The sequence below is a fragment of the Muntiacus reevesi genome, chromosome 2 (genome assembly GCF_963930625.1).
Source record: "Muntiacus reevesi chromosome 2, mMunRee1.1, whole genome shotgun sequence".
In the NCBI taxonomy this organism is placed as follows: Eukaryota; Metazoa; Chordata; class Mammalia; order Artiodactyla; family Cervidae; genus Muntiacus; species Muntiacus reevesi.
In genome coordinates, this window is record NC_089250.1 from 281874189 (window position 1) to 281895310 (window position 21122).

General features: G+C 47.6%; 1 protein-coding gene across 1 annotated transcript; it reads right to left on the reverse strand.

The window, feature by feature from the left end:
- Positions 1-7778: 7778 nt before the first annotated feature.
- On the reverse strand, positions 7779-20989 carry LOC136161886 (histone-lysine N-methyltransferase PRDM9-like). Its single transcript, XM_065927016.1, has 10 exons — positions 20914-20989; positions 20392-20508; positions 19978-20085; positions 15788-15837; positions 13836-13992; positions 12905-13006; positions 12420-12691; positions 11646-11713; positions 10383-10576; positions 7779-9142 (listed from the first exon to the last, which is right to left on the reverse strand). The coding sequence occupies exons 1-10, from the start codon at positions 20987-20989 to the stop codon at positions 7779-7781; spliced, it is 2508 nt and encodes an 835-aa protein (XP_065783088.1).
- Positions 20990-21122: the final 133 nt, after the last annotated feature.

A 21122-nucleotide genomic window follows, 5' to 3' on the forward strand; every position in this document is an offset into this window, starting at 1 on the left:
GGATTCAAGAGGAGAGAGAGATCTACACAGTACTCTGTTCCCTAAATGTTCTCCGTAGCCCAGAACACCCACAGAGATTCATAGAATTGAATTGAAGAGAGAAGGGGGAGGGAGGAAATAGAGGTGATCTGGGGGAGAAAAAGGAGAGTCAAAATGGTGAGAGAGTGATCAAACCAGTAATCACACTCCTGAGTAAAAGTGGGTACTGAAGGTTGGATTCGTAAATGTCCAAAATTGATATCAAGTACTGAAAAACAAAGATTAAAATTCTAGAGTAGAGGTTAGACTTTTAAAAATACAATATTAAGAAAAAAACCTCAACAATTTTAAGAAATATATATGAAGTTTGTTCTAAAAATAGGGTCTTTTTTTTTTTTTTTTGCAAGGTTATAGTGGGTTATAAAAATGAAAATTAAGGAGTAATGACTTTAAAAGAAAGAAAAAAAAACTTTTTTAATAAAAAAATAATAATAGTAAAAGTATGTCTAGGAATTTCTCTGGAGCTGTTGCAGGCAGTGTGGGTTCGAGTCAGTTTCAGATAGCTCCTTGTTCCAGCTTACACTACTCCATAGCTATAGGCCCCTTCCACTGCAGCCAGTGTTAACTACAGGGATTTTGATCTGTTGCACCTGTCACTTCTAAAGTGGTTCTGTTTGTTTATTTGGCTTCTGTTTGCAGGTCTCTTCAGTGTCTAATTTCCGCCCTGAAACAACTGGGCGGAGGTGGTCTCTTGTTTAGGTTCGCTTGTTCACTCCTGCTGTGGGGAGGGAGGGGCGCTGCAGACAAATGTCACTGGCGTGTGTGGGGAGCACTCGCAGCGTTCTGGCCACACTGGGTTTGCCCCCGCTCACGGCGTGAATGCTTTACCGTCTACACTGCTCAGGCTCCTGGTTGCTCTCCAGGGAGCGGGCCCTGAGTTGCATGCACTTCCCAGGCCCAAGCTGCTCAGGTTCAGGTTCTCGGGTACGCCACGAAGGCGCAGACTCGGTTGGGCCTGCGTTTCATGCCTTCCCGTCTGAGCAGCTCAGGGAACCAGGAGCTTGAGGAGCGCACTCTCCCCAGGTGCAGCGCGCCTTCTCCACTCCGCGGTCCCAGCCTCATTTTCCAGGCGTGCCCTTGGGTGCGCCTTGTGTCTCTGCTGGGGAGCTGATCTCTGGCTGCGACCCTCCTGGTGGATGTCAACCATCCAGAGTCTCAGGAAGTCTTTGGTTAGAAACTGAAGCCGGTTTGCAGTTTGGTAGGGGACGCCATCTCTGGGGCCGAGTTTGCCCCTTTCCGGCTCTGCCTGGAGCCCCTCTCCCCCCTGCCTCCAGCGGGGGATGGGCCGGTCCACAGCCCAGCTAGCTCTTCTCTGGTATTGCTCAATCCTTTGTTCTGTGAATGGGCTGGCTGTGCCTTAGGTTGGGGCTTTTCGCAGGTTAATTCTCTCTCTCTCTCTTGCCATCCCACAGTTTAAGTTGCTATCTCACGTTAGCTCCCTCAGATGGCCCTCAGGGCATTCAGGTCCGGTCCTTACCCTAAGCAATGCTGCCCGCTTCTCTCTGTTCAGCCCCCCTTGCTGGCGGCGAATGCGAGCGTCTGGGATACGTTTCTGCTGGGAGTTGCTTTTAGGCATATAATCTGTGGGTGTTGTTTATTTTTCCTCCTGGTTAGGATGCCCTCCGAGATTTGAAAACTTCTTCCAGACTCGCTGGTGAGAGGGTTTCCTGTTGTTTGGAGACTTCCTCTATTAAGCCACCCTTCCCTGGACGGATCCCCATCCCTACCTCTTTTGTCTGTCTTTTTATCTTTTGTCCTACTTCCTTTTAAAGACAGTGGGCTGCTTTTCTGGGTGCCTGATGTCCTCTGCTTGCGATCACAATTTGTTTTGTGTAGTTTGCTCTGCGTTTAAATGTTCTTTTGATGAATTTGTGGGGGAGAAAGTGGCCTCCCCGTCCTATCCCTCTGCCATCTTAGCTCCTTCCCAAGTGCTCAACCTTCTTTATGGTCCAGCTCTCACATCCGTACATGCCTATTGGACAAACCACAGTTTTGACCCTATGGACCTGGCTTGTTTACACATTAGGGGCCTGCCGACCACAGCCATGGTGCCCTGACCAAGGGAATGTGTGACCCCAGTAAGGGAGGTCTGGGGACTGAGCCTCACCCCATCTGCGTGGGCCAGAATCATGTGCAGAGGGAGACCATACACTCGAAGTTTAGAAAAAGGGAGGAACACATGTGAGCGTCACTTGACTTCTGTTTAGGAATCAATGCTTTACAGTATCGTTTTATCCATATCTCTGCCTATTTCCTCTTCACCCCTGAGCGGTTTCCCATCCCTGGGGCTCCTGGAGACTCCTCAGGTGAGCTACCTGGTAATTATTCCAATTCACCAGCAAGAGCACGGGGAGAAGGGAGCAGGTTTATCTGTGCAATTGATTGCAGAGCACATGGACCAGCAAAAAGCCAATGAGCAGCAGGTGAGGTTGCAACTGTGTTCTCCTTCCAGAAGACGTCATACTCACTCAGCAGAGACCAGACCTGCCCCGCCTCTTCCAGCCCAGCATCTGGTGTGTTTTCACAGAATCTCAGTGGGGACCCAGACTGCTAGAACCAAGGTAGTGTGTTCAACATTATTATGATGGCTGTAAAAACAGTTAATATCACACAGAACAGAAGGGAATGTGGGAGAGCCGGAGGGGGAACCTGGGTCCCCAGTGAGACCCTCTCAGCAGAGCTGGGCCTGGGTCAGGCTTGGAGGGTGTGACCGAGCGTTTGCTGCACAGGACGGCACATTTAGAGGGCCTCCTGCAGCGCAGGATTCAGGACTAGATAGCAGCTAAGTGCAGAGCATGGTGGCTGAGTTGACGGCTGTGGATCCTGCAGGCTGAACGCTGAGCCCTGAACGTTGGAAGTTTGTCTGGAGTCAGGGGACCTGCTTGCTCTCTCTGCTGAAATGATCTCAATGGGGACCCAGGTTCCACCTCCTTCTCTCTAGCAGCCATTGGAGTGCAGCCACTCCCCACAGGGAGCCCTGAGGAAACTCGGGAAGGAAAAGACAGGATACTGACCCCAGATGATGAGGTATGTATCAAAAGGAATAATTTCAATGAGAGGACTCTTGCACCTTCCCGAACATTAAAAATGCCAAATTCCTCACCTTTAGATGCTGCCTGCATTTTTGAAGTCCTAAAAGATTCTTGCTGAATAAAATTTAACTCTCAACACCTAGATTATAAATATTTTTATGTCTACACATTTGAAGTAGACACTTTCCAAAGAGCAACAAAAGAAGACAAATCTCAACATTCAGCACACTGGCACCAATGGTGAACACTACCCAAAAGATGCAACTGATGGAGCGATTAAAACAATCATCACCCCTTTTCCCATAAGATTGTGAAATGAACACTGAGTCTGGGGAATTATACAGGGAAGAACAAAATCTGACTCCATGTTCAAAATATACATATTTTTCAAATTACATCTTTTACTTTAACCTTTGCTTCCTGTTGGTCTGTTTGCTACAGGGATACTGTCCATACATAATGGCCTGCCTCAGGAAACCCCGTCCCTCTGCCTCTGTTCAGGACCTGTCCACCTGTGGATAGCTACAGCAGGGAGAAAGTAACACATATCCTCCCGAGGCTCGCCATTCCAGATATTTGCCAGATTAATGGCCTTTTTACTGTGTTTCCTCACCTCCCAGCTCTGTGTTGTATAAAAGACACTGGCATCCAGACCCTGACATGATGGTTTCTTGGAGATATTAGTCTGCTATCTTCTCAATCTGCTGGCTTTCCAAGGAAAGTCATATTCCTTGCCTCAGCACCTCGCCTCTGATTTATCGGCCTGTTGTGAGGCATGCAGAGCGAGCATGGACTTGGTAACAATCCCACATGCCTTGCAGTCAAAAAATCAAAACATAAAATTGAAGCAATATTGTAACAGATTCAATAAAGTCTCTGAAAATGGACCATATAAAAGATCTGAAACCAAAAACCAGAAGGAACTCAGTGGTTGTCTGAAATATTTAGAAAGGAGTTAGTGCCCTCTTGCCCATACCCCCTGAAGCCACACTGAACAATTAGGACCTGTCCATTCAGGGCACCCTCTCCAGACCCCAGCTGGAGGTATTCTGCCCCCAATGCCCGCCTGGGTCTCAGGAGGTGGCAGGGACCGACCCTGGGGGATCTCCTTTCTGGTCCAGGGGAGCGTCAAACCAGCCACCATGTCTCTCTGCCCATAATAAATAAAGACGGTTGTCAGCACGTGGGCAAGTGATGCTGTGGGCACTTGGACTGCCTCGTCCTTGTGAGATTTCGTGTGAAGACAACACAGAAGGGGAACCAGCCAAGAGGGATCCAGGCAGCAGTGAACCCCTCTTTACAGGGACCCTGTGAGACCTAGACTCACTGCCCACCCTGCTCCGACATTTGGGAACTGGCCTCTGTCATTCTCTGGGCAAGAGGTGGGAAGGACAACCCGGTCCCTCTTCCACCTCCTGAGACGCAGGTGGGCAGTGGGGGCAGCAGCACCTCCAGCTGGGGTCCAGGGAGGTTGTCCCGAATGTACAGGGCCTAATCGTTCAGTGAGGCCAGCCCTCGTCCACAGTGCGCTGACCCGCTGCCGGGTCTCAGGTTCCCTGGCATCCAGCTCCCCCATCGCCAACCCCAGCTTGGTGTCTTGGGAGCCCCTCACTGGCCGGCACTCCGCAGGTGAAAGCTGCATGCCCAGCGAGACGGAGGAGAAGCCGGTGGGGCAGGGGTCCAGCATGGAGTGTCCAAGGCCCCTCTGCTCCCCCAGGAACACCCAGCGTTTCTCCTCTTCAGTATGTGTCTTTGTGGCTGATGTTGCCAAACACCTTCCTCTGGAACAGAAGGCTCCATGACCATGGAAGGGGTGGAGGTGAGGAGGCGCTGTAGCCCTAAACCCAGAGAGCTTCAGAACTAGCTTCCCTGAGCCGTGAACGTACTGCCTGTTACATCTGTACCAACCGAGGCCGAGATCCAGGCAGATTCTCTGTGGAAACACTTTCCATGTCCAATAAGAGAACCAAACTAGGCCAAGATCTGGACAGTTTCTCTGTGGAAACACTTTTCTGTCCAACAAGAGAGGAATTGTTAACCCACAGCCAAACCCCGAGACGTGGGACGTGCTGTAACTCTGGAGACTGCAGGGAATGTGTTTGAGAGGCTTCTTCCCAGGCGGCTCCCCGACGCCCCTGGATTTGCTGGACCCAGAGCGGGAGCACTCGCGCTTCTCTCCTCACTGCAGGCCAGACGGTGCCCCCAACCGCACAGCCCTGCTCCCCTGCCTCCATGAGTTCAACAGAAACCCCCCGGTCACGAGGCCAAAGCGCAGTCTTCTTGGTGAGCAGAGCAGAGGCTGGTGGGAAGGGGGGTAGAGGCTGAAAGGTTCTTTGTAGAAGAAAAACACGGACGTGTGTTCCCGTGTGTCGCGGCCAGATGCTGCAGTAATTGGTGTTGCCCACACATTTATGGGTGGGTTTTACTTTCTGTATTTTCTAAATTTCTTCTTTTTTAAACAGCTGCATATTATGAGCAAATTTTTGCAACCAACCAAGAGCACTTGCAAAATAAGATCTTTTGTTTTTTTCTTTTCCTAGAATGTTGCAGTTTTCTATGTTGACAGATGAACAGCCTCCTACTTTTAAGTATTCATTTGATTGGCTGCGCTGGGTCTTAGCTGTGGCATGCAGGGCCTTCAGTTGCCGCAGGTGGGAAAGAGTGCCCTGACCAGGGATTGAACGTGGCCCCCTGTGTTGGGAGCTCAGAGTCCTAGCCTCTGGATCAGCAGAGAATGCTGCGATCTCCTACTTAAAAAAAGATTAGTTATTTATTTTTGGCTGTTCTGGGTCTTTGCTGCTGTGCGGGCTTTTCTCTTGTTGTAGGGCATGGGGCGTGCTCTCTCGTTTCTGTGCTGAACTTCTCCCTGTGGAGGCTGCTCTGGGTGGGAAGCAGAGACTCTAGGCTCTTGGACTGCAGTAGCTGTGAAAGGACTTAGTTGCTCCACGCACGTGGGTTCTTCCCAGATCAGGGATTGAACCTGTGTCTCCACGGGTGTGGTTGACCTTAAGAACACCACGGAATTCACTCTGTGTTGAAGCTCAGTTCCGGGTCTAAGCAAGCATGGCTTTCTGGTGCTGTCCCCACCCTCACTCACCCAGGGTGGGGGAGCTTTGTGTCCACCTTGTCCCCTTGTGCACCCTGGTCACCCCGGGACCCGTGCTGTGTGAGCATCTGCTCTGCTGACAGCTCACCCCGGGGCCCATCAGACTTCACTCATGAAAGGGAAGTGTAAGGATGAACTATTCCATGGTTAAGAATTTCAAGGTCGTGACAGCGTTGACCAGAGCGCACAGGCACAGGTACGAGGCCCATGCATAGAGAAGCCGCGGTGTGGGCTTCAAGGACCCTCCGTGTGGGGGTGGGATGGGGGCCGGACGGGGATTTCCTGCAAACACGGCTCCAGGCTCTATTCTCAGCAGGGGGGAAGACTGTGGCCCTGCCTGTCTGTGGAGGGGCCCTGGGGCTGCCCAGCTCAGCAGGAACGGCAGGGGTGGGAAGGGAGGTCGCCCTCCCTTTGCACCCCTGATCTCACACCCTCTCATCAGGGCATCCTAGTGCCTAAACCGCCCCTTCCTCATCTATCTGAGGACCTGGAAGGTGTGGGAGCTGGAGGACATGCAGGATACAAATTCTGTAAAGCAGTTATCCTTCTATTAAAAAAAAAATATATATTAAAGAGAAAAACACAAAGGACAGCAAAGATGGGGCTTGTGTTTTCAGCCAGCCTCTGCCAGACTCCGCCTGTGCTTACGCATCAGACCAAAATGCTGGTGCTCCCACCCTGTATCACAGACGAGAATACAGACACAGAGAGGTTGAGCATCTTGCCCCAGGTCATGCAGCTGCTGGGGGCAGGGCTGTGAAATGGACCCCTGTGGTCGAATCTGGAGTCCAGATGCTGCGATGACCCAGAGGGAGCGGCAGAGACCAGACGGCCCATGCTGAGCCAGGGGCGTGCACTCACACACACACGTGCCCGTGGCCTTCACCTTTGCGGCCACATAAGTCAGAGGGAACCAGAGGGCCATCAGGAGAGGCCAAAGGAGAGCCGGGGTCTATAAGGAGGAGAGGCCCCACTTCCCAGGAGGCCGGGAATTCCCTTCCCTGGTGAGTCTGACTCCACTCTGCATTCCTCTCCCTGCACCCAGGAATTGACTGTCCATTGACCTAACTGAGTTGGCTCCAGAGTTATGCCTTCCCTGGGGTTCAGCTACGACTGGACTCCACTGCTGTCAGTGATAAGGGGGGAATGAGTACATAGTCTGGGCTTCAGATTTGTTTGGAGACAAAATTTATTAGAAGAGGAGTACTGAAAAACCACGAAGGCAATTGGCATGAACATCTCCAGAACACCTAAGAAACCCTCTGCTGTTTATCTACATCCTCTCCTGCCATGAAAGTGGAAGGTCTATTTAACAAGTAATTCTGTGCTTATCACACCGTTTCTTTGAAGTATTTATTATATATTTATTTATTCGGCTGTGCTGTGTCTTAGGTGCAGCGTGTGGGAGCTAGTTCCCCAATCAGGTATTGAACGTGGGTCTCTGCATTGGAGTCTTGACCTCTGTACCACCTGGAAATTCTCTCCTCATACTCGTGGGGACAGTAACGGGTCACAGGCCTCCTCTGAGGCCCCCTTAGAGCTGAGGCATGGGGTGGCTGCAGTAATCCTCCTGTGGCTAAGATGTGGTTGTTTGTCATGACTCACTCACACTCCCTGCAAACATAGGGCATCTCCCATGTGTGTGTCCTCTGGTGCCTGATGAAATCTGTCTTCTGAATGAAGCTGCGCCCACACTCCCTGCAAACATAGGCCTTCTCACCTGTGTGTGTCCTCTGGTGTGTGATGAGGTTGAAGTTTTTACCGAAGTTTCGCCCACAGTCCCCGCAAATATAGGGCTTCTCCCCTGTGTGTGTCCTCTTGTGTGAGATGAGATTTGACTTATCACTGAAGCTTCTCCCACACTCCCCACAAACATAGGGCTTATCCCCTGTGTGTGTTCTCTGGTGGGTGATGAGAAGGGACTTCCAACTGAAGCTTCGCCCACACTCCCTGCAAACATAGGGCTTCTCCCCTGTGTGTGTCCTTTGGTGCATGATGAGGGCTGACTTCTGACTGAAGCTTCGCCCACACTCCCTGCAGACATAAGGCTTCTCCCCTGTGTGTGTCCTTTTGTGTCTGATGAGTGTTGACTTCTGACTGAAGCATCGCCCACACTCCCTGCAAACATAGGGCTTCTCCCCAGTGTGTGTCCTCTGGTGTGTGATGAGGTTGAAGTTCTTACTGAAGCTTCGCCCACACTCCCTGCAAACATAGGGCTTAACCCCTGTGTGTGTCCTCTGGTGTGTGATGAGATTTGACCCATGATGGAAGCTTCGCCCACATTCCCCGCAAACATAGGGCTTATCCCCTGTGTGTGTCGTCTGGTGTGTGATGAGATTTGACCCATGATGGAAGCTTCGCCCACACTCCCCGCAAACATAGGGCTTCTTCCCTGTGTGTGTCCTCTGGTGTGTAATGAGATGGGACTTCCGATGGAAGCTTCGCCCACACTCCCCACAAACAAAGGGCTTCTCCCCTGTGTGTGACCTCTCGTGTATGATGAGGCTTGACCTGTCCTTGGAGCCTTGCCCACACTCTCCGCAAGTGACCCTCATAATCCCTGAGACACCTGCTCCAGTGAGCAAAGTGCCTGTGTCCTCTGGATTCAGTTTCTGGCTTGTGCTGGGCTCGTCTTTCATTCTCTCATGCACCCCAGAACCCCCCATTTGTCCTCCCGGTGAGTAGGAAGAGACCCTTGAAATCCTCTTCAGCCTTACGCTTTTCAGCATAGCTTGGGGCCTCTCCTTGGCCTCCTGACCCTCAGGTTTGTCGCTCGGGCTGTGTGGATCTGAATATGGCTGATTTTGATTGCCTGGACAGGGATGCTCTGGTTGGAGGAGGTCTCTTTCAGATGGTCTCAGGAGGGTCTGAGAGGGGTGACTGCGTTGGACGTGTCGACTGAGGAATTTCTGGCTGGAGAAGGTCAGAGAGCAGGAGGCACATGGGTGGATCTTGGGCTTCGGTTCTGCTGAAAGAGGAAGCTTTTGGTCAGGTAGCTGGTTTGCCATGGTCAGGCCCTCCCCACTCATCATCTAAGTGTTGATTTGTCTCCCATCAAGTGCCTTTCCAGTCCACTTTTCAATTCCACTCTTATTCTCTGCATCTGTAGAAATCCAGGAAGCGGGTGTCAGGGTCCTTTTCTACATATCACCCAGATAGGGACCTTCCAGCTGTATCAGAGTCAGTGTCTCTCCTGATAGAGGTGGATCTGCAGGGAATTTCCCTGCGTGTAAGTGTCTGAAAAGTCACGTCACAGTAGCCACAGGTATTTACCCTACTGAGGGATATGTCCAGTCAGACCCTTTACACCCTCACTCCCAAGCATCTTCAGACAGCCCACTCTTCCCTCATGTCTGGCAATGAACTGACTTCTGAGGACACTCCCCGCTGCTGTCTCATCCCCAAAGAGAACCAAAGCATCGTCTTAGCACAGAGAACATGCCGCTTGCAGTTCAAAGCCTGCGGTTGTTCTGTGTCACCCAGGAGGACCCCTGGGGCCTACACGTGGACACAGGCCCTGAGGCTTCCGTGTCCCATCCAGCCTCCTTCCTCTCCCTCTGTGCTTCCTCCCGCGACCCCTGGCATGGCCTCTCTTCCCGGCCCTGGGACAGAGCACGGGCTGCTCCCCTGCCTGGAATCCTTCCCCGCATGTCTTATCTCTGCAGAGACCCTGCCGCAGCGTCCTGCACCGCACCCCACCCTCTGCTCACGCTGACCCGAGGCACGTTCCCTGCGCTGGTTTTCCTCAGCACCAGCCCCTGTCTGGTGTGAAGCCCCTGCTGCCCCAGGGCAGTGTTTCTGTCTGTTTCGGGGCGTGGAGCTCCGTCTGGCATAGAACGTGAACTCACATGACAACAGACTGGAACAGTAACTGAATGCGCATCACTGTACACGTGTCGCTTAGAAATGGGAGGAAATGAAGCAGAAACAAATAAAGGGCAGAGAGCTGGTAGGTGCTAGAATGTTGCTTTTTGCTTCTAAGCCTTTCAGCAGAAGGTGATGTTACATATTTTATTGCATGAAATATTAAAAATTAGAACATTTTTAATATAAAATTTTTCCTAACAATCATATGAAAAGAATGAAATTCTGAGGCATTTTAACTGCGACTCAACTCACTTTCGACTGGATTGTCCTCTGCTTCGAAATCGGACCACGGAGGCTCCCAAGATGGGGTGGGGTCCTGGAAGAAGGGAGACACTCACCTCTCCCGGTCGCGAGCTCACTCTTCCCCCTGCTGTTCCTCCTGATGCCAAGGTCCTGACCATACTCGTCCCCGTACCAGACCAGCAGCTCACAGCCCGGCCTGACCACCCGGCAGGTTCGGTAGAAGATCTGCCCATGATACTGGAAGGCCACCAGGTTCTGCTCCTCATCGTCCCGGGCACAGTTCACATACCTGGGGTCGAGGCCGGGAAAGGGAAAGAAACCTCAGGGGATGAGTGCCCTCCACTCTCCGCCCATGCCCAGCTCCTTGCCTTCCGCCTCTGAGGCCGCCCCTCATGTGGACCTTCTGTTCACACCTTCGACCAGGCCATGGGAACTCCCATGCTTTTCTCTCCTTACCTAAGTAGCCATTTTCCGGAGCCCAGTTCCAGACTCATCTCCACCTGGACTGTCCGTGAGGCTGGTGACCTCCAGCTTCTCTAAACTCTGAATTAAGTTCTCTTTCATCCACAGGACTTGGTGCTCCTTGGCTAGCACGCAGCCCTCAGCACTCACCCCAGCCTGCCTTCTCTCCCAAGGCTTTCTCCCATCTCCCCACGTGTATCCATGTTCCTATTCGCTTGCCCACCCCCTCCCACGGAAACTTGGAGAGAGCGCTGATATAGCTTGAGACACGGAACAGTAATAGTCTGTTCACTCTCTGCCTGCCCTGATGAAAGGAGAGGCCCTCAGAGAATGACCCTGCTCAGGGCCAAGCTGCCCCCTATTCTTTCTGAGGCCTCAGGGCCCACTTCTCACTGGAACCAAGCCTGAGGAGGATGTTGCCCGCAGAGAGTCAAGGTCCCCTGTGTTAGGTCATCCTGGCGTGTGCAGTTACTCAAAGATAGAAAAAGTAAGTTTACTGCTCCTAAAATCAATTGGCTAATGTCTATTTGCAGTATGTTCTCCAACAGGACATGGGTTGTGTGATCTGCTTCAGTACCGATGTTCACTGTCTAACCTGAACCATAAAGGGCGTGGTAAGTGTCCATTACGTGAGTTAAAGTGTCCCTGGTGAATCTAGACGCTTCAAGTTGTTTTCAAGACCACCAGTTTTGTTCAGCATATAGACTTGTATCTTGACAGCACATGCCATGTTTTTATTTCCTTCTTTCCAGTGTCTTTTGAAATGAAAGCGCATGATATGGAGGGAAAAAAGGAAAGTAGATGTGAGAGCTGTTGAGGGAGCCGGGTTGAGAAGGAAAGGGGCGTGGGATGGACGGAGTCTCAATGTCTACACACTGCAGACTCACTGCACTCACCTCATCCAGTTGGCCCAAGACGTGTCCTTTCCATCCACATACTCGTAGCAGTTCCTCCCTTTGGTGATCTGAGGGTCAGAGAAAGAGTTACAAGCTTTCCTCTTTCTTTCTTTTTTTTTTTTTTTTTTTTTGGTAGGAAGCAATAGAAGAGCTATTTCCCTGTGTAGTCATTGGTGCTTTTCAGCCTCCATGGATTCAACTGCCAGTCGGACCACACAGTAAGCTCCTTACTCATCATTTCAAGTCTGAGTCTCTTGGTTCATTGAAGGCAAGGGCTCCATAAGGGAGGAGTCACTTCTGTGTGTCTGTACACTGTGTTCCCACCTCTCCTCTAAGCTTTAGATAGAGGTCTGAGTGTCTGTACACTGTGGTCCCACCTCTCCTCTGACATTTAGATAGAGGTCCTGTGAGTGTGTACCAAGGTGTTCCCATCTCACTTCTCACCTTTAGATACAGGTCCTGAGTGTCTGTACACTGTGGCCCCACCTCTCCGCTGACCTTTAGATAGAGGTCTGAGTGTCTGTACACTGTGTTCCCACCTCTCCTCTGACCTTTAGATAGAGGACCTGAGTGTCTGTACACTGTGGTCCCACCTCTCCTCTGACATTTAGATGGAAGTCCTGCGGTCACGCCCACGGCACACAGTACACAGGGCTGACTGTGTCATTGCCGACCGTGTTATCACCATCTGCATCCTCATATGTAGACATGAAATACCCACCACCACGTACAAGTGATTAGAGGCCAGAGGACAGGGAAACGGGTGCTTCTCACCAGCCAGGCGTATCCACTGTTGGCGGCCTCTTCATCGTCTGTGATCTGGCCCTCATAGGGGCCAAAGTGCAGGCCCAGCGGCAGATCGGACGCCTCGTTCCACACTCCAAGCCCAGCGTCAGGGATGCCCGACAGTCTGATGCTTAACCCAGGGGGCAGAGTGAGGACTGAGCGGTTGGCAAGCCCCTTTTCCACTGCACAGTCCTTTACAAATGTTGGGGGCCCATGGGCAGCACAGCTGTCGATGAAGAAGTTCTGACACTCCTCACAATCTGGAGGTGAGAACAGGGATGAGAGGAGGTACAGTGATGTTTCTGGTCGTAAAGACCTTCAGAAAGAACTGGGGCATTCAGGGCATTTGGCCTCAATCTTGTACCCCAAGTCATAGAGGAAGGGGATGATTGGGGGACCAAAGGTTGACGTGAGGTTAGTGGATCAAGGGCTCATAGCCCCTTCTCCGTGAGGGGGCCAGCGGGGTCACTCACAGAGGTAGTCGTCATCCTGGGGCTCGCTGACCTCTTGGTACACGTGACCCTTTCTTTCCCGTAGACTGTACCTCTTCACTCCAGTCTCCTTTCCTCTGAGTTCTAAGATGGAGAACAGAAGCTTAACAAGGCTGGTGGGTTCTGGGGAGTTAGTCCCTGTTTTATCAGAAAGTGTGAGATCTCCTACCGGTACCTCTATACACTTTGTTAAAACTTTCTTACATGTAGTTTTCAAACTTTACTTTTGTAATTTTATGCTTTTATGATGTAATATTAATTTCTTGGCCAGACTGCATGGCTTGTGGGATCTTAGTTCCCTGATTAGGACTGGAACCCACACCTCCTGCAGTGGAAGCCTGGAGCCTTAACCAATTAACCCCCAGGAAGCCCCTTTTCTATGCTTTGTTTCTTCTCCCTTTAACTACAGGTTCAGGAGACTGAGGCTCCACTGACCACAGATGCCCAGTTCAGTGATAGCATCTTTCACTTCCTGTTAGTAGGTTTAACTTCCAAACCATCTTACTTAGGAAATAGTTCAATGACACCTCTACTCAGAAAATATATGGTAAGGGCACATGATATGGAAGGCACTGAACAGAGGTCTGCGAATAAACACTAACAAAGCTCGGTTCCCATTATCACAGCTGGATTTATTGAACTCCTTGTAGGTGTCAGACTTTTGCATTTAATGTAAGGCATTCAAGCACTGTATGAATTATGTGTCCTTATCTTCACTTTACAGATAGCAATCAGGACATCAGAGAATGTATAAGATTTTCCCAAGGCCCCAGTGCTAACTTCATGTCTTAGATCAGTCCAGCTTAAACCCATGCATACGCAAAGTCCATGCCACACACCTAGGCCATACCTATTAGTTTTTCTACAGGGATTAGAGGAATTAATTGGAGAAACTCGCCAAATTTTCTCTTACCGAGTTTTTGTCTGGGGTGCTGTCCAGGGGTCCTTGCTTTTCTGGGAGGGGGGACCGGTTTCTGAGCCTGCTTGGCGCCACTTGTCTTCAGCGATTCTGCTGCTCCCAGCAATTCCTTCAAACCAGATTCATTACTTAATGGTGCCCTGGACATTCTCTTCCATGTGAGTAAAAGACAACATGCATTTCTTCAGTTCTTTAAGACTTTATGAAGTGTTTTCACATGCATGACTTCAGTTAATACTTTGACAAATCTTGGAAATACCTGATATGGGGGGAAGATCTGAACACTGGAGTGTAAAAAAGGGACCTAGGTGGAAAGGGAATCGAAACTAGAATTCATATCTTAAGGTTCTTCCCCTTCAACTTTCTGCATAAAAGTGACAGCAAGGCAGGGAGAATAGCTGGAGGCCAGGGAAAGAAAAGGGTAAGGGCTCATAGAGAGATCCGGGGGGTTTCTATTAATTAGTGGCCCTTTGATGGACGAGGAACTATGGTAAATTACAGATGGGACAAAACACATGTGGAAAATATGGTGACAAAGCAGTGAGATTAAGAGGAGAAAAGACGATCGGCAGAAACATATTTAGACAATAAAGAAAATGAGATGAAAGCTGCAGGTTGCCATGTCCTATCGACAGTGTTTGGAATTAAAGTAGCTGGTCTCATCAGTTCTCCTTGAACAAGGCTGTATGACCAGCTGGTTCTACTCAGTTTCCTGATCCATGAATTGGTATACAGGCTAATTCTTAATATTATAGTGGACATGAAATTTAATAACCTTCAACAAATTGTTGTGTGAGGTTTTTAATACAGTAAGAACGTGAGCATACATCCCTGGTATCAATTTATTCCCTAAACTGCATCTATATTTCAAGTGCAGCTCACAGATACTATCTTCAGCATCCTTTGACCTTTCTACTCCTAGAAGAATGCTTAAATGTGGAGTCACTCATTCATAAACCATTGAGGGGGCCCTCAGGGGCTTTGAGCTGGGCTTGGACTTCTGAGAATGAATGGGTGTGGGCTAGGCTCTCAAAGCTCGCAACACAGGGGCAGGCTAAACACATGATTCCAAACAGGAGAGTTGCCTATTAGAGCTCAGAGGAAGGAGTTGTTATTCCCTCCTACATGAATGAGCATTTGAAATGATGCCCAGATGATGAGTTTCTACTCAAATGTGGGTAATCTATGTGAAATCCTTCTGTTATTTTCTTATTTGTTGCTTTTCAGTCATAAACCTGAGTCTTCTCAGGGTTGCAAGTTGCTTCGTCTTATTGGAGTGGGAGGCTCTGAGGTAGGGATCCTGTCTCCTTCTTCATCATGGGCTGTCCACTCTACAAACTGCCCAGCATGTCCTTAAGCTTCTTCATCTTGGACCATCCACTCTACAAACTGCCCAACATGTCCTTTAGCTTCCCTTAGTCAGATGTCTTAGCATATCCCTCCCTAGTACAGAACAAAAGCACTGAGGTTGAAAACATCTCTCAGATAAATGATATAAAGATGTATGAATAAGCTTCAAAGAGCTATGGAAGCTTTAATCAGTTTGTAAGGGGTTTAGAGTACGTGCATTGGTTTAGGTTGCACTACCAGTGATACTGTGATCCCAGGCATATAATTAAATGTTTTCACCTCATTTGTTTGGGTCTATAATGGTGATAGCTATTTACCTAATTATAGGTACTGTAGGATTGTTTTAAGGTTTAAGTAAGTTTATTCACATAAAATGTTTAAAGTCTGAAATATTTTGAGAATAATGTAACAATAGAACAGGATACTATGTTTGTTGTTCTTACTAACTGTAAAGGTGGTGATGATATCAGACAGTGTGCTAAAGATTCAGGACAGGAAGGCAGCAGTCTCCAGGATATCTGTGTTTTCTCCTATTCTCACCTGTGACTGGATCCATGAGAAGTTTATTTTGGCAACAGGATTTGTGATATACTCACCTTCCGGTGTTTACTGTGCTCCACTCTGAAGGGCATCGAAGAAGGTTTACCTAAAAAATGATGAGAATCAGTGTTTTGGTTGGTAAATGTTTCCAAACTCTGGGTATTCTAATTAAGGACACATAATTCTAAGCCAGAGAGTGACAAAGACAATGATTACCAAAGGAGGAATGGAAAATGATTTCTGTATCATCAACTCCCATGGTTCCACTGAGAGCATTACATAATTTTCTTAAAATTAAAAAAAATATGAAACTTCATCTGTGCCTCATCTGATATTCATAAAGTATCTAATAAATTTACTAGTCTTTCATAACAAAAGTACTCAAGAATGTAGACATATTAGGAAGTGACTGCAATATAATAAAGGTCATATATTGAAAGTCTATCTCTAACATCATAGTCATCAGTGAAAAAGATCAAGGAAAAAAGGCAAGGATGCCCGTTTTCAACATTTCTGTTCACCATAATATTAGAACTCCTAGCCAGCACTGTAGGTTAGAAATGGAAACAAAAGGCTTCCATTTGGAAAGAAAGAAGTAAAATCATATCTGTTCACAGGTGCATGGTTTTATGTGTAGAAAAATCTTTCAATCCACATATACAAAAAACCTGTACAGAAAGTTGCACGGTACAAAATCAACATTCAAATATCTTTCCGTGCATGAAGAATGACCATTCCACAAAGGAAAATAAGAAAACAATACTATTTATTTTTCATTTTTTTGAAGCTATAGTTGAGTTAAATTTAAAAAAAAATATTTATTTTTATTTATTTGTTTGTGCCAGGTCTTTGTTGTGGCATGTGGGATCTAGTTCCCTGACTAGGGACAGAACCTAAGTTCTCTGCATTGGGCGTGTGGAATTTTAGCCACTGGAAAAATAATCTTATTTATAATAGCATTGAAAAGAATGAAGTAATTAGAAACAAACTTAAGGAGATGAAAGACTTATATGTGGAAAACTACAAAATATTGCTGAAAGGAATCTGACATAAATAAATAGAAAGGCATCTCATGTTTATGGATTTGGAGGCTTAATATTATTAAGCTGTTCATTCCACCCAAAGCAATATAAAGATTCAATGCAATTCCTATTAAAATCCCAAATGGAAGTTTTTTCAGATATAGAAAATCCATCCAACAGTTAACACGGAATCCCAGAGCACCCCAAAGAGGCAAAGCAATGTTAGAAAGAACAGCAAAGCTGGAGGCCTCTGATTTCAGAACACACTACAAAGGGACAGGAGCCAAAAGAGTATGGATTTGGCAAAACATGTGTGCTTAGTCGCTCAGTCTTCTTGACTTTCTGTGACCTTTTGGACTGTAGCCCACCAGGCTCCTCTGTCCAGGGCATTTCTCAGGCAAGAATACTGGACAGGGTTGCCATTGCCTTCTCCAGGGGATCTTCTTAACCCATGGATTGAACCCACATCTCCTGTGTCTCCTGCACTGAAGGCAGATTCTTCATCTGCTGAGCCCCTGAGGAATCTGGCTGGCATAAAGACAGATATGTCAGTCAATGGAACAGAATAGACAGCCAGAAATCAACTCTTGTATACATGGTCTAATGATCTTCATCTAGGGTGTCAAGATAATGGGGAAAGTTTAATCCCTGTAATGAATGGTGCTGGGGAAACAAAATAACCATATTCAAAATAATGAACATCTTACATCTTGAAGAGAAATCACTCAGAATGGATGAAAGACCTAAATGCAAGACTTGATAAGACCCTTAGAAGACAACAAGGGTGAAGCTTCACGACACTGAATCAGCAATGATTTCTTAGATATGGTGCCAAGTGCACAAGGATTAGTAACAAAGTAAAAATAGAGAAAGGAGATTAATCTTAAAACCTCTGTGCAGCAAAGGACACACTGAACAGAGTTGAAAAGGCCACCTATAGGATGATAGAAAATATTTGTAAAATATGCATCTGAAAAGGGGTTAATAAGCATACACCAGTATGAAGGCTACCTATAAGCCAGGAAGAGAACCTGATGGACCATGATGGCACCTTGATATCAAATTTCCATGCTCCACCATTGTAAGAAAACAAATTTCTGTGGTTTAAGGAATGCAGTCTGCTTTGTTATGGCAGTCTGAGCTGACTAACAGTGAGAGAAGGAATTGAAAAAACATTTCTCCAGAGAAAATACACAACTGGCCTACAAGCATACGAAAAGATGCTCAATATTACTAATCAATAGGGAAATGCAAATTGAAACCTTCTGTGATGGGCAATATGTATAAGAAGACAATAGCAAATTTTGTAAGTATATGGATATACTGGAACCCTTATACACTATTGTTGGCAATGTAAAATGTTGCAAGCTTTACAGAAACAGTATGGAGTTTCCACAGAAAGTTAGAACTGCTGTATGGTCTAGCAATCCAGCTCAAAAGTGTGTTTCCATAAAAAATTGAAAGCAAGATATTGACTAAATAGTGGGCACACATATAGTCATTCATGCATTATTCCCAATGGGCCTAAGCAATTAAGATGCGTAAGCAATCTAAATGTTCATTGGGGATAAAAGATAGAGATTATATATAAGATATATGTTATCGCTCTTATATCCACATGCACACAACGGAATGTTTTGAAGCCTTAAAAAAGAATTCTGTCACATGCTACGTCATAGATAGGCCTTGATGATATTACACTAAGTGAAGTGACCAATCAAAAAAGGCAAACATTGCCTGATTCCACTTCTCTGAGGTGTCTAAATTAATCAAATCTATGGAAAGAGAAAATATAATCATGGTTGCCAAGGGCTGTGAGGAGGAAGGATTGGAGAATTGTTCCTCAGTGGGTTAGGGCTTCAGTCACGCAAGAGGTAACACTTCTACAGATTTGTTGCACAGCAAAGTGTGTATATATCCCCGGTGGCTCAGCAGTAAAAAATCCACCTGCAATGCAGGAGATGCAACAGATGCAGGCTCAATCCCTGGGTTGGGAAATCACCTGGAGCAGGAGATGGCAACCCACTCCAGGATTCTTGCCTAGAGAATCCCATGGACAGAGGAGCCTGGTGGGCTCCAGTCTCTGGGGACGCAGAGTCAGCCATGACTGAGCGATTAGCACTGTGGCCACTAACACTAACGTGTACATAGTTAGCAGCGGTGTGCCATACACTCAGAAACTGTTAAAAAGGTAAATAAAGACGAGCAGGCGTATGGTGAACCGAGGCGTACGTATTCCCTAAGAAGAGTCTCTCCTCATGTCAAAACCTTTGCAGACAACCAAATGTTTGGTTTTCATGTCCCTTTCCCTAGTTTTAATAACCTCAGGGAACAGAGGAACGTCCCTGGAGCACAGTGGATGAGAATCTGCCTGCCAGTGCAGAGGACACAGGTTCGATGGCTGGTCCAGGGAGATGCCACTTTCTGCGGGGCAGCTGAGCCTGTGTGTAAGAAACTACAGAGCCTGCACGTGTTCTGCAACTAGAAGACACTCACCGTAACCAGAGAAAGCCCGTGCACAGGAACAAAGACCCAGTGCAGCCAAAACTAAATAAATAAATTTTAAACATCTGGGAGAACAGAAATCCATAGATGGAGAATCATAGAACTATCTAAATTGTTTTGTCCAGTCTAGGCAGATTAATCCTTCTAAACTGTTTGAGCAGCAGAAGAGTAAGTGAGCTGCTCACTTCTATTTTATCAGTGTACTTCATTTTATTTACCTGATGCCATCTCTGGTCAGTGAAATGTGGGAAAGATCATGGAGAATAAATAGTTCTCTCCAACCCTTTCCCAGAATCAAATTAAAGAATTAGTTTAACCTTAGGGTAAGAAGATCACGGGTTTTGTTTTATATACATACATAAATAATGTATCTTGACATAATATGTTAATCATTTCCTCTTTGAAGAGACTTAATACAATAACCAATAACCAATCTCTATGGTGAATTTATTTCTAAGGTTTGTTTAACTGCCTTTCACTAAGAATGTTTAGCAAGATATTTCTTTTTTAAAAGAATGATAAATTTTAACCATAAAACTTTTGAGAATTACAGTGGAACACCTTTTCATTCATATTCATTCAGGCTAATGTCAATACTCAGCCACAGCCACTTGGGAATGCTGAAAATTATGTTTTCGTTGCTACTGGCTGAGATGAAGTTGAGACCTAAGCCCAGGCTGGTTTCAGGAAGACACCTCCAAATCCTCCTGGCCTCTCACCTTGCTGTCTTGGTGTCCATTCTTCATCAGAATCCTCAGTGTCATCTCCCTGGGGCTTGATGACCTGCCGGCGGTGACGCATGAAATTTGGTCGAGTGGCTCTGAAACCTGGAAAGAAGCAAAACATTTGTTCTAAGAAGGGGAAACAAAGCACAGAAGCAATGGAAAGTGTCACAAAGTCAGGGAATCAGTAGGATGTGCTGGGGGAATCTAGAACAAGGCAAGAGGTGAGCTCTGCACTGCAGGGTCGCCCTCCCTCTGGTACAGAACTGCAAACATTTCCTCCAGGTTAGTCTCCACACAAAAGGGAAATGTGAGCAGGTGAAACCACCTAATAGCAGGCCAAGTGAACACTGAGGGTGAAGACCTCTTTCATGTTTACCCGGCTCACAGGCGCCCAGCACTTCCTGTTACCTATAGCAATCAGCGCTTCGTAGTTTCTTTTCATATTCCGATATCGGATTTTTTCCCGTTCTCCCATCTCTTCCCATTCTTCCTTGGAGAAGTATACGGAGATGTCTTTGAAAGCATCTTTGGCCTAAGGGAAATAATAGATTTCATCAGTGATTTACTAATCTAAGTCAGACCTTAGAGCTGAGCCTTCTCCTCCACCTTCTGTGTGGGGAGTAGCCTGAAGCTCCTGGATGGTTTGTGTGAGACAGGGATGAAGACTTTCCTTCCCGACTGTGTCCTGCTTAGCTGAACAAACACTGAGCATTTTCCTAACTCTCCCTGGACACAGAGCAGTTGAGAAGCTAGTGTCCTGTTTTGTCCCACTCCACCCCACCATCTCAGACAGGACCAGGCATTGCCATCCTGTGTACAGTCACAGGGAAGTTCACTCAGCTGCCCAGCCAAGCAGTCTGTGGTGCTTCAGGGACCAGCAGCTTGTCCTTCCTATAGAGCTGGCTTCGAGCCCAGCTTTGCCGCATCCACCTCTCACCGTGGACTTCCGCTCTGTTCTCCTGGCATCTCCCTCAGTGCTCTCCTCTGGAGACCTATTCGGCCTCATGGCCATTGGAGTGCTCAAGGCCAAGGTGCTTGTGGAAGAAGAATGTGCTGAGATAGCCCAGACCACTGTCCAGAGCCTGAGCTGCCTGCCTTGGGTGGAGTGTCCAGGGCAGGAAGGTGAGGGGAAAGTAACG